Source organism: Antedon mediterranea, chromosome 9 (assembly GCF_964355755.1).
Source record: "Antedon mediterranea chromosome 9, ecAntMedi1.1, whole genome shotgun sequence".
Taxonomy (NCBI): Eukaryota; Metazoa; Echinodermata; class Crinoidea; order Comatulida; family Antedonidae; genus Antedon; species Antedon mediterranea.
In genome coordinates, this window is record NC_092678.1 from 13,825,980 (window position 1) to 13,840,919 (window position 14,940).

The window sequence follows — 14,940 nt, forward strand, 5'->3', positions numbered from 1 at the left end:
AATAGGCATTACCTGTATCTTCACTTTCATTTTTTATAGTGTTTACATCTTCGACATTCTTAGTTGAACAGCATTCATCAAGTAGGTCCAAGATGTCATCCATGACTGTTTTAAATTCTGTTGCTTTATCCATAATTCCACTATCAACATTACCAGCTGTTTTGACAATGTTGCACTCCTTACTTGTCACTTCTTTAGTCGCATACTTACATAAAAATATTACTAAGACAATCACTAACAACAATAGACCATAAACTATTGTTATGAATTTTGTATCCATTATGCAAAAATTCCTTCAAAATACTGAACTCAAATTTCAAATTCAAAAACAATTTATATGTCTTCTACAATTTGAATAAATGTTACAATTAAGTTCCACTTGATATTTGATTTCACTCTTTTAATCGATTCAAACTTTAAAACAATATTGGCTACAGCAAAATATTTGGTAATTAAAATTCTATAAAAAAATATTCAAGTTAATATTATCTTTGGATTCTATGATTTAAATTTCACGTCAATTTTTGTTTCTCTTTATTGATATATCTTTTGCTGGCTTCTTAATAGTTAGCTTCTACAAACTAATTATCAATCAAAGATATATAGGTAGAATTCTATTCTTTTGCAAATTATTCCTTTTGTTTTACAGCAATACCTATTACTTAATGCTTGTTAGTACAGTATTTTGTACTTGTTTCTACAAATAATTCTCTTTCAAGCTTTTGCTTGATATTTTTTTTCAAGACTTCTGTCTATTTAAGCTTCTGCTTAATATTTTTGTGTAAGTTCTATTTGAAATTCTGTTTGATAATTCTGTTTGTTATGCTAAACCCTCGTTGGCACTCTCTTCTGAGAGCAGAATCTCTTCTGAGATTCGGATCTCTTCTGAGATCCAGTGGGTTAATAATATTATAACAGTCAGGTACCTGCAATGAAATAAAGAAAAAGAAAAGTTCAGACATGAAATATTTGGACTACCAAAACAAATAAGGCCAACTCACCACCAAATATGTGAAGATGAGTATTATATCAATAGGGCTATATCTACATCTGATATTAAAATCTGAAAATGTTCAGAGTATATTGGTCTAATTTAATTGTGCAATAGTATTATTATTTTTCAGAACACAGACAATATGGTCAGCATTCAGTATTGTATGTTATAAAGGGCAGAGACAAGAACAAAAAGACAATTCACTCCCCTTTCATAGATAATCTACCAACTCCAATGAACTTATATAGATTGGCTATCGGGCGGACATGAAAGTGATAAAAACAAGAAGTAAACCATAAATATGGCCACCGTAAATATGTTTAATATATATCAAATAATAATATAACATAACAAATTCTGTTCATGCCGTATTACGTATATACAATCAATGCTAGCAGTGGTAGTGCATGACTGCGTATAAAGCATGGCAGGTGTGTTCAATAGTCAATTACAGCCGCCATACTGTTGGGTCCCCTCTCCTCTCAATGAAGAATCACTTATTAACTGCAATAATTTTGGAGTCTACCCTCTAGCCAATCTACAGTAAACTCATTTACCAAAGACTCACATAAACAATGTATGAGAAAGGTGCAACCTATTATGTAGTCACTGTCTTCACAGCTACTGTACAATCTACAAAATACAAACATACAAGAAAAATATATTTTTAATACAAATTTAACAGAAATATTCATCATATTATTGATAATTTTCAGTATTTACATACAACTATCTAATTACAATGATTTAATGGACAAATAATTTTACCAACCAAGTGACAAAGAATTTCACCAACCAAGTATACGTTGAATAACAATTATTTTAAGACACGCGGTCCCAATTCAACTACCATACTATTCTCAATCAATGTCTATTTCCTCACAATCTCATAGCATAGCTAAGAACAGAATGATTAGGGCCTATATTTTTATTCCATTTGAACCAAACAATTATTTAAAACAGTTCCTTTATCTAAATTATGTCAATCTTCTGTAATATAACTGGCTAAAAAAATATGATACTCCCTATCAGTGAGATCCCGGTACCATCAATATCAAATAAATAAATAATTTATTTTCTTTACTTACAAAATTTAAGAGGTTATTAGCTTAAAAAAACTATAACAGCAGAAACAATCTGGCAGATGTTCAGCACAGCTAATACTACAACAGGTAGAACCTAAAAACAAAACATATAAAGAGAAACTTCATGTAAAAATAGTACAGTAATCCAATTGATATCAAGAAGCGAAAATACTATTTATATATACTACTCAAATGCCCCTTTTCTTAATATTTTTTTGTAAGCTAGTCTAATATTTATACTGTATATATAATTAAAACAAATTTAGTTCATTATTTAATAAATTTCTAATAATATAAGCTAGGCCTAGGCTAGGAAAACCAGCATATAAAACTCCATAAACCTACAGTACAGCCGAACTACCATAAACAGTGTTTTATTTTTTAACAATCACGTTCCTATGCCTAGGCCCTAGATAGGAAAGTGTATAAGTCCTAATAATATAATACAGTCTAATAGCCTACTTACTAAGTCTACGTTGATAATTATTTTAAGAAAAATTTTCCCAGACTACTCAGTAAGTAAGACTAAAAGTGAACAAACTATTCATATAGAAGGAGGACAATCCCCAATTTAGAAGTTACGATTTTGACATCTATTAGGCCTACTAACTAGGCTAGGTAGTAGGGATAACGATGCAAAATTAAAAGTTGTTATTTTTCAACCAATTCAAACAATATCTGTTAGTATTTTGTGTCAATATTCTAATAAAAAAAGAATTACGAAAATCTGACTTGTAGTTTTCGAAATATAGGGTCTAAAACATCGCCGAAAAACATCGAACGTTGTAAACAAATTGCGCCCTCGGTCGACAATTGTATGAACACTAGGCCTAGCCGCCTACGCCATTTTCCCCTAAAATATAAATTACATATAGGCCTACTAGGCCTTAGGGCCTAGGCCTAGCTAGGCTAATTACGTTTTATAGTAATTTATTTTATATATCAACATTGGAAATATCAATAAAATATGTATAAAGTTGTTTATTTAACGGAATTCGTTACAAATTCATTGCTCTAAATTTGTGTAATAACGATCAGTAGAGAGACCATGTGACTACACGGTATACACGCCATCCACAGAAAACATTCCGCTGTGGCCACCAATCACAAAAACTACAAACAAGCCTTCCGCCTGTGTAACCCACATTCACATAGGCCTAGCCTACGTAAACAAAACTACAAATCAAACAATCCACATAATTTCTTACCTATTTCTTATAGTATTGAAATCTTAACAAACTTGAGTTTTGTTATTATTATTATTCGCCGACGTTGCGATTCGATATAGAATACAATTTGTAATATTTTCAGAGCGACTCTGTAAAATCAACATGGAGTCTAGTTATCCACGTCGTCAACACTTTTTCTCCTTTCCTCCCTATATAATACATCTTCCGCTCGCTCAAATTTCACATACACAGTATGGCATGCAATATTCGCCAAAAAGACTAATATGAAACGAAAAACGAAAATAGTTTCCACGTAGTAGGCAGGTATCTCTACGTGTATATTGCACGTTGCGTTTGCGCGGCGGATAACCCGAACTCGTCAAAGTGACGAGTTCAAATCTAGTTTTTTCTGTATTCTTCTTATTTCTTTCCCATTTTTTTGTGAGTCACGTTTCTCTAAAATGTGTAAACATAACATTTTATAACTTTGACAACATGTGGGCATTTATGTGAAGTTGTGCATCTCCTATTTTGAATGACGTCAGAGTTGCGCAACGTGACTTGCGCGCGATTTTATGATTTTTAATGATTGATCATAGCTTAAAAACCAAGAGTAATTTCTTTTTTACCCTTTATGAAAATTTAAGTCATATCAAGGGCAAATTGTTAGTGCACTAAAAATGGCATGTTTTACAAAAACTTACGCGTGCACGCGCATTTAAAATTTCAAAATGCGCAAAATTTATTTCTAATCAACTTTCTACGCGTTTCATGTCATTTTAAGCATGTAAAAAATTCCCACGCGTGCGCACATTTTTGCGTGTGCGGTGCGCACGTAGTATTAAAAACATATTTTTTTCGAGTGATTTATGTTTTTCCAGCCTTTTATAGTAATTTTACCAACTTTTAAACACTTTCGACTTAAAGTTACGTCATACGAGCACGTCGAATTGGACAATTTGCGCACGTTTTTGATGAAAAAGTACAAAATTTTGTCAAAATTATGCCTTTTTTTAAACAGTCGTAATTTCTAAACTACACGGTCAACTTTTTGTGGATGACATATTCCGGAAGTTGATGAGTTGTAGATATCGGATCATGTATTAATATGGCTAACCGGACATTTTAACGTCATCGTATGGCCACGCGAATATAAAATTGAGGATTTTTGTATCTTTCGTCATAGCTCATCACATTTAATAGAGCGCATCTCCACTTATCCATTTTCCATTTTCACCCCGATTTTGATATTGTCTAGGTCAATCAACTATCTTTCGCATGAGTTAAAAATATTTTAATTATTATGACGTCATCATGCCTAAAAATTTAAATTACATGTGGCATTAATTTCATCTTTACAGAAAATTTTAATCTGTTATAGCTCGTAAGAATAAAATTTGATAATCACGATTAAAACGTTTTCTGGAAGATATTGGATTGTAGATACAAAATCATGTAAACATAGGCAAATCGGATGTTGTGACGTCATCATATGGCCAGTTAAATAAAAAAAGTCGTATTTTCATATTTTGCGTAATAGTTCATCACATTTAAAAGGGTGCGCATCTATATTTTACGTATTCAAATTTCTTCTACACGTTAATATGTTGTTCCTAAGATAATTTCCTTCTGAAATTGCTATCTAAGTGTTTCATTTTGATACCTTTGCCATGTTAAAAATTGGAATAAATGGCGGGTCCCGTAATTTCACCTTTTCTACACTGTATGTAATATGTATGCAGATTATACTGTAGTGTTTGCATGTATACTATATGACACAAAATTGAATTCAGCACTAACAGCATATCATATTCTTCAGTTCTTGTCATAATGCCATAATCTTTATCTGTGTGCAATATTCCAACGTATGACGTGCATGTGGCGTTTGTCGTGGTGCGGATAACTAACTCGTCAAAGTGACGAGTTTCATGTCTAGTCTTCTTTCTTTCCCAAAATTTTGTGTCACGTGTATCTCAAATTCTGATCAACATTACATCGTATAACTTTGTCAGAAGATTTACCTCTATCTGTAGAAGTGCAGGACAGCTCGTTTTTTTACTTTAGAGTCGCGCAGCGTAAGCTACGCGCGATTTTATGAATTTCGCGTATTTAACATACACTAAAAAGCAAAAGTCATTTTGTAATGACACTTGGTGAACATTTAAGTCATATCAAGGGCAAACTTTCTATGGATTAAAAATGGCATGTTTGAGATAAAGTTACGCGCGCACGCGCGTTTAAAATTTCAAATTTCGAAAAATCCATTTCTATACAACTTTCTACGCGTTTCAGGTCATTTTGAGCATTTCAAAAATTCCCACGCGTGCGCATATTTTTTACGCGCGCGTGCGCACGTAGCGCATAAACATCCTTTTTTTTCTTGATTTTTGTTTTTTCAGCCTTTTCTAGTAAATTTACCAATTTTCAATCAATTTCGACTTAAAATCACGTCATACGAGCACGTAGAATTGAACAATTTGCGCGCGTTTTTGAAGAAAAAGTTCAAAAATTCGTCAAAATTATGCCTTTTTTAAAACAGTCATAGATTGTAAACTACGAGGAGAACTTTTTTTAAATTACACATTCTGGAAGTTAATGAGTTGTAGATATCGAATCATGCATCGATATGGCTAACCGGACATTGTGACATCATCGTTTGGCCACTCGAATATGAAATATAGGATTTTTGTCTCTTTCGTCATAGCTCGTCACATTTAATAGAGCGCATCTCCACTTATCCGTATTCCATTTCCCTCAATTTTTTTATTTTGTCTAGGTCAATCAATTATCTTTCGCATGATTTACCATTTTTAAAATTGTTATGACGTCATCATGTTCAAAAGCGTCAATAACTTTGGTCACTTCTTTTCACCTATTCTGCACTTTATGTAGTACGTATACAGTAGTGTATACCGTATATACTCAGACGTGACACAAAATAGAGGGCGCACTAACATTTTTTTCAATGGCATAATCGTTTTTCTGCGCGCAATATTGTAACGTATGACGTGCACGTGGCTTTTGAGCTGCGGATAACCTAACTCGTCCGTAGTGACGAGTTCAAATCTAGTTATTAGTTATCCGCTTAGTAGCGGATAACTCCTTGTGATTGTATTGGATCAATATTTTTCTTTTTGGTTATCCGCAACTTAGTTGCAGGATAACCCATGTGATTGTAAATATCTTTTTTTTCATCTTCTTTGTTATTCTTCTTTCTTTCCCGGATTTTTGTCTACAGCATGTCCCCTATTGCTTGTGAACATAACTTTGTATAACTTGGTAAAAAGATTGACATTGAAGTGTAGATGTGCAGCCAAGCTTTTGGACGATGTCAGATCCGCGTTGCGTAAGTTACGCGCGATTTTATGAATTTCTATAACTGATCATAACTTTAGAACCAACAAATATTGTTTCATGAAACTTAATAAAATTATAATTCATATCATGGGTCAATTTTCTATGGATTAAAAATGGCATGTTTTACAAGAAGTTACGCGCGCACGCGCATTTAAAATTTCAAAATGCGCAAAATTAATTTCTAATCAACTTTCTACGCTGATCATGACATTTTAAGCATGTCAAAAATTCCCGCGCGCGCGAAAATATTTACGCGTATGGTGCGCACGGAGCATGAAAATCACGGTTTTTTCTCTTGAATTATGATTTTCCAGCCTTTCCTAGTCATTTAAAAAAAGATTGACATCATTTCAAATTAAAATGACGTCATACGAACACGTTGATTTATACCATTTGCGCGCGTTTTAGTTGAAAAAGTTACACAATATTGTCAAAATTATGCCTATTTTGAATCTATTATAGCTCTTCAGCATCAAAGGTGACCCCCAATTTTTTTAACATATTATGCAAGAAGATAAATTGTAGATATAAATTCATTATGTAAAAATGTTGCCAATCGGATGTTGTGACGTCATCATATGGCCAGTTAAATAAAAAAGGTTGTATTTTCATCTTTTGCGTCATAATTCATTACATTTAAACGAGCGCGCATCAATATTTCACGTATTCAAATTTCTTCTACACGCTAATACGTTGTTGCTGAGATAATTTCCTTTCGGAATTGCTACCTTCGCGTTTCATTTTAAAACCGTCAACATGTTAAAAATTGCAATAAATAGCGGGTCCCGTAATTTCACCTATTCTATGATTGTATGTCACTGTATGTGATATGGATACAGATTATACTGTGTATATGAATTTAAATAATAAAATTCAGCAATAACAACATATCATATTCTTCAGTTCAGGTCATAATGCCAACGTGAACACTTCCTTTTGTCCTCAACCTACTGTATCCCCTTAATGTTAATGTTGCACCACTTGCGCGGCGGATAACCAAACTCGTCAAAGTGACGAGTTACATGTCTAGTCTTTTTATTGTTTCTGTACACTATTTTGTGTAACAGTTATCTCAAAAAGTTTAATGTCAATGATTACCAAAATTTTAGAATATCTTTCAAAAAATATAACTTAATCCTAATCAGCTTTCCAGCGTGATCACTCATCCGTGACGTCATTTATACGCCATTTTGTGAAATCACATTATCAATCATATCTCCATAATTCATTATGACATATTAATGAAATTTACTACAGGTAAACTTCAGGTCAAGGGTAAAAATATTAGCAAATAAAAAGTTGCGCGTTTCAAGGTCATGCACGTGAAATCGCGCGTTAAAAATCTAAAACACGCAAAATTAGGTTTTGAAAAAATTAGAGCATGAATTAGGCCATTTGCGCGTTTCAAAAAATTACTGCGCAAAAATGCGTTTTTGTGCGCACGATTCTTAAAATGCGTAAAAAATAAAATTTGATGTATAAATCACATTCTACTCACAATCCTTAGTACATTCACCAATTTTGAGTCCATTCCGACTTATAATAACGCTATACGAGCACGTTAAAAATGACAAAATGCGCACACTAATTTTACAAAAGTGCTAAAAATGGTAAAAAATAAGGACTTTTTAAAATGAATATAACTCTTCAGAATGGCAGATGACCCCCAATTTTTTTAACTTATTATGGAAGCCAATAAGTTGTAGATACAAATGTATATACACATTAGACGTACAAAATGGTATGACGTCATCAAATGGCCACTTGAATTTAAAAATTAGAAATTTTTTTCTTTTTGTGTGGGTTATCACATTCAATAGAGCGCATCTCCGTTATTTGAGCCCGATTTTCGCACAACTTTTAGTATGTGCTTGCTCAATTAATTATTCTTCTAATCGTCTAATGATGTCATCACGCGTAAAAACTTGAATAACCTAGGTCGTGTAATTTCAGCTACACCATACATTTGAATATCTTATAGCTCTTCAGAATTAAAGGTGACCTTGAAGAGGGGTGTCACGAAACCTCAGACCACGAAAGCTCAGACCCCCCTAAGACCTAAGATCACGAAAGCTAAGACCCAACACCTAAGATTACAAATACTAAGATATACTACAGCTTAAAAACAATACTTGTTTATCCATACATAATTTTAAACACAGTAAGTTTCATTTATTACCATAAATATAATTTAATACTACCGCAAAACATAGATAAACTCACATTATTTTCGCCCGTTGAGTAAATGTATATTTTTTCTTTACAACAAACAAACTTGACGGGTTGTTTGTTGGTATATATTTACTCCATTGTGTTGGTTCAGAGGATGTTTTTCTTACGCACCTGCCTTTCTTGTATTTTGACTCCAAATTTGTTGACTAACTTTATCCTGAACACCACACTTTAAAATTAGGACTTATAAGTACTTTCAGAAGGAGAAACACATAATAACAAATAAATAAATCCTTTAAATTGATGATTTTACAGATGTGTTTCTTTGTACTGTATACTGTAATGACAATGTAACTCCTCGAGCTCCCCATGCTCAATGTTTTTGTTTCTATGGAGCGCCAAAAGAGCAACAATAATAGTACAAGTATAAAAACAGAAAGAAAACGAAACAAAAAAACTTATCATGATTTTTAAATTAAAATTTATTTGCCAGTATTTATTTCTTCGTACTTGCATGATTATACTATTATCATTACAATTTTAATTTTACATTGTTCCATCCACACTGTAGATGGACTCCACAGAGTTTTCAGCCCTCTATATAATTTTTGCTTTTTTGACGTTCCATAGAAACAAAAACATTGAACATGGCCCATGGGGTAGGCCTACTGTACTGTAGGCTAGTCATTTTGTGTGCGAGAAAAACGTCTGTAAAATCATCAATTTAAAATGTATTTGTTACTTTTTATGTGATTCTTTTTCATGAAAGTGCCAATTCTAAGGTATGGTATTCAGAATAAATGTTGGGAGTTAAAATACAAGGCAGGTGCGAAAGATAAATATTTGTAATCTTAGGTGTTGGGTCTTAGCTTTCGTGATCTTAGGTCTTAGGGGTCTGAGCTTTCATGGTCTGAGCTTTCGTGACACCCCCTTGAAGAGTATAACTTATTATGAAAGCTGATGAAATGTAGATATGAATTCATATTTATACATATTAAAATTAAGCCTATCGGATGTTGTGATGTTATCATATGGCCAGTTGAATTTAAAAAGTAGTTTTTAAATTTCTTTAGTCAAAGTTATACAAATTTCAAAGACCGCGCATTGCGCTTCTACGTGTCAAATTTTCTTCCAATCCTTATATTTATTTGCTCAATTCATTATCTTTCGAAATTGTCATCTTCGAGTTTATTTTGAAAATTCCATCATACCAAAAAATTAGAACACGATATGAGTCCCGTAATTTCACCTATGCTACACTGTATATAGATATACAGTATATACTGTACATATTGTATGACACATAGGTAGAACTCAGCACTATAAGTGTATATGCAATCATGTCATAGGATGGCGTACATCAACTTTTAACGATCGTATGTTAACGTACATGCATGTTTAAAAAATGTTAATTTTATTAAAATGATAAAAATGATCACCAATAATTCGTCAAAGTGACGAATTAAATTCTAGTTTGTATTGTAATTATTACATATAATATTCCCTATGTCATTGCATACATATAGGGTATATACTGTATAATCCTCATAATATTAATTTACAGTTTTTGTAATGAATACTGTAAATTTATTAAAACTAAAATTAATAATAATTAAATAATATTAATAATATATAATAGGAGGCCTAGGCCTAGCTAGGCGTAGAGCCTGGGCCTAATTTTAATCGCCGTGGTTAGGATTCCGGCACCGGAACTCAACTGCCCACCGTTAGGGAATCCGACACGCTATTTATTGCGCATGCCCAGAGCGCCGGTAGACTTTGGTATCAGAGGTACCGGGATCGAATCCCATCACGGGAAAGCAATTAAATAAAAGGATTTATTAGGCTATTACACTGAAAGGGCAGTTTTAATTTCGAATAGGCTACTTTTTGGAAAAAGCATAGCTGAAAAGTACTTGAATGCGCAAGATACGTTTTGTTTCGGGCGGATAACCAACTCGTCCTAAAGTGACGAGTTTAAGTTCTAGTTTTAATTAATTCTTATAATAATGTTATACTATATTTTAGGTACATATATAGCGGCAACCCGAAGTGGCTAAAACATTTTGAACAGATTTGGAACAATACCTATACCTACCATCTATATTGGTAAGTTTATTTTACTGTTCAAGAACTAGTAAATTTTAAATTGTGTTTACCATATGCTATTAATTTGTAATATTAACAATAAATTATTACCACTGGCTGGATAGGCTAGGCCTATATCATAGGCCCTATTTTTATTTTAATATACTAGCTAGACCTGTGCTCTTTAGCACTAGCAGCCTACAGAGAAGCAGCTTTCCAACTTATTTAGCCTAGAGCAATAGGCTAGTAGGTATTAGTAGGCTACCTAATTAGGCCTAGGCTCTACACCTATATATTATTATTTAATTATTATTAATTTTAGTTTTAATATTATTTACAGTATTTATTACAAATATTGTTTATTATGAGGATACCAGGTTATATATACCCTATGCAATGACATAGGGCATATACGCCTACCCTCTATGTAATAATTACAATAAATAATGAATTTTAATATTCGTTTTTGCTCATCACTGCATATTCAAATTAGTGTGTATGCAAACATAATAAATTTAATAAGTTAATTTTAATTAATTCTTATAATAATGTTATACAGTACTATTTTTTAGGTACATATATAGCGGCAACCCGAAGTGGCTAAAACTATTTAAACAGATTTGGAACAATACCTATACCTACCATCTATATAGGTAAGTTTATTTTACTGTTCAAGAACTAGTAAATTTTAAATTGTGTTTATCATGCTATTAATTTGTAATATTAACAATCAATCACTAACACATGTACAGTACATCAGTAGTACTATCAATCAATAGTAATTGAAATATTGACATACTATAGTATTACTTTTACATATTTATTATTATATTAGGCATTGTTAAAAGGAAATTAATACAATGCATTGCAATATTCCTTTAACATTTAAAAATGTACAATATTTTATGATCATTAATGTTAATGAATCATTCTTTGTTGGCTTTCTTGCATTTGTTGGGTTTATTATTTCATTTTGTATCATTGGAGATGTGAAAATAGCATGTACTGCCAAGTCATGGGCTTCAATTTAATGCAGCAATCGATTTATGTACAGTATATTAATGTATGGATGTTGGTTTGTTTGTTTTTTCGTCATTGTTTTGTCAGTTTGGTGAAGTTGTGAAATTTATAAATAAAAAAAAAAAGAAATCATAATACAAATTCAGTTAAGTATGATTTTTGCACACCGAGAGACGCACCCCCTGGCGCATATACCGATGTGGTCCTTCGTCAGTATTCATCAAGATCAAGATTAGTACTTTGGAATTCTTTCCTATTTAAGCTATTTCTTATCTGACTTGAACGACAACACATTATGATAAATTGATAGTACAAATATTGAAGAAATTCATTATAAAATTGTAATAATATATGTTTCTATTCTATAATAAATAATAACGACATGCATATATTTCGGGTGACAACGTTGATTGGGGTGCATGCAACAGATGATTTATTGCGCTATTATTTTTTATATTTTAAAACATAATGTTTAATATTTGGTTACCCTCACATTTGCAATTATGACCTGTAGGCAGTAAGCAGTAGCTCAAAAGAGGCTTAGAAGGATTTCTTTTCCACCTCTTGGATCAACATTTTGAAAGTTGATATTGTGAAATGAATAATGTTATTGTTACCCACAATATATCAAAATTTCTCTTATTTGGACAATTTTGAGCAATGGCCTCTCAAACGTACCCAAATACTGCAAAAACGGCACTTTTTGAAGTCTGGGGTTACTTTTATGGGCCAAAATCTTTAAAGGTCATTTTTCAAATGTTATTATACTTTCTCTGTGAATAGTCTACTAGTATATTGTGTACACTTATCAACAATTTTAAAAATAAGTATTTCGTATGTGAGGAAAACTGAAAAATTAAAATTATTTAGTTGTAATTGCACTTTTCAAGATTTTTAAGACATAATATCTTCGTAACTAATTGACATACCATATATATATTATTCGAGAGGGTTGTCAGGCAGCTTTAGGAATTTTTTATTTATGAAGGTGCAAAAACTGAGATTTGGCTAATTTTATAGATAATTTTAATATTCTTCGTTGTTTGAGCAGTTATACAGTATCTTGATAATCAACTCTTACTATGTATATATATATAATTATATATTCATGCAATGGGTGTCCTAGTGAGTTAGTGACACACAAGTGAAGTTTCAACGCAAATGAAATTATTATGCAATAGTATGATTGTAATGTAACTGCATTTTTTTTTTTTGTTTTTAGTGCCAATTTTGTGTGAACTCGACTCAAAACACATAAAAGGGGCCTGCATGCATAAATACTATCCCTTTTCTGTTCAACTACCCGAGAGAGTTGGTAAACAACCTTTTTAAACCAGCTTCATGATTTTTTTAATTTAAACGATGTGCTGCACCAGCTGAGAATTTGCTAATTTGATAGATAATTTTGATGTTTTATTTGTTTTGTAGGAGTACATAGGCCTACAGTACTGTACATGATTTCTTAGAAAGTGACTTGCCATAATAATATTTATATTCATGCAATAATGGGTATGCTAGTAGGTTAGTGACACCCGAGTAAATTTTCAACACAAAAAATAAATGATTATGCAATAACTTATTTATTGTAACTTAAAGATTGCATTTTGGGAGGGGGTTAGTGCCAATTAGGCCAGGAGCTTTCTTAAAAACAACCCCTTTTTTCTGTGAAACATCAGATAAGTTGGCCTACCAGCCCTGTTGTTATATTGATAACATGAATGTAACTCTTGTGGAGAGAATTATTATTGTTGAATCTGATATGAACTGGACCTATATACACATACAACAAATACCTTGTGTACATGTACCTCATGGTACATGTATTTTCATTTATAGTCCATGGGCTGGAAGAGGTTACCGTGCACCCTCCCCCACAGTTAAACTTCTTTGCTATTTTTTTCTTCCCACCTGCATAGCGAAAAAATCGATGTTAACAAGAAAAATATAGGGATGCATTGTGTGTACTTGCGTCATTTGTAATGATCATCAGCGTTTTATCTTCAAATATTTTTTTTGGGGTAGGGGGTAACATTTATCCTAACCCAAGAATCAAACATCTAATTAGTATTATCTTGGTACCATTGTGTAGCATACATCATTTAAAATCTTATACAATTAATCGGACGATTATTAAGGTCAGTAGAGGTCAAAGGGCCATTGACCTTTTACAAAAATGCACATTTTTGCCAAAATATAGATAAATTTCAACATAGTGTCTACAATTTTCAATATTTTTTATCTTAATTGTGTTTTACTTGTGCTTACTGACATATTGAATAAGAAAATATATGTTAACAAGATTAAAATTGCAGTTCATTATATACAAATTGTCATTTTTTATTCTTAAAAATTGCAATAAAAGAAATACATTTTTTGGGGTAGGGGGTAACATTAATAGTAATAACCTAAGAATCAAACATCTAATTGATATGATCTTGGTATTGGTGTGTAGCATATGTGTTTTTTTAATCATTTAGAATTTAAATAAAATTAATCGAACGATTACTAAGGTAAGTAGAGGTCAAAATGTCACTGACCTTTTGCAAAAATGAAATTTTTTGGCAAAATGAGATATATTTCAAAATCAGATCTCCAATTTTTGATATTTTTGGGGTAGCGGTTAACATTTAATTAACCCAAGAATCAAACATCTAATTATTATGTTCTTGGTATCGTTGTGTAGTTCTCAATGCCTATCATCCGTCATAATGTCATCCGGCAACTCCGGTACCAGTACATGTCAAATACATCCGATATATAAATTTTATTAGTGAGCTAACTGGCACATCGCGTAACATATTTAGGTCACATAAAATGTTATTAGTTTCCTCTTTAACTCGACTGGATAACGACCCTTTAACATTCTCGACGTGGTACGGTTGGAACACAACTAGTCCTCATTGTACGCACGCGCACCAGAGATCAAATTGATACGCCCTCATCTATTCAGTGAAGCAGCATTCAAAATAAAGTGAACAACAAGAGTTCGCATACAAGTTTTGGTTGTCTTTAAAGGTTTCTTTGTTTATTTTCATCAAATCTTTAAATCTTTACC

At 32.1% G+C, this 14,940-nt stretch overlaps 1 protein-coding gene and 1 long non-coding RNA gene across 2 annotated transcripts in view; one reads left to right on the top strand and one right to left on the bottom strand.

Annotated features, from left to right (window-relative positions):
• The window catches only part of LOC140058196 (uncharacterized), a 57,556-nt gene that overhangs the window by 40,338 nt on the left and 2,278 nt on the right, over positions 1-14,940 (top strand). Inside the window, exons 6-7 of the mRNA XM_072103761.1 lie at positions 10,806-10,886; positions 11,438-11,518. Coding sequence (XP_071959862.1) covers positions 10,806-10,886; positions 11,438-11,518 — 162 coding nt within the window. The remainder of the gene's footprint in view (positions 1-10,805; positions 10,887-11,437; positions 11,519-14,940) is intronic.
• Positions 438-3,614, bottom strand: LOC140058522 (uncharacterized). Its single transcript, XR_011847018.1, has 4 exons — positions 3,288-3,614; positions 2,083-2,173; positions 1,563-1,627; positions 438-926 (listed from the first exon to the last, which is right to left on the bottom strand). It is a non-coding gene; the product is annotated as an uncharacterized lncRNA (long non-coding RNA).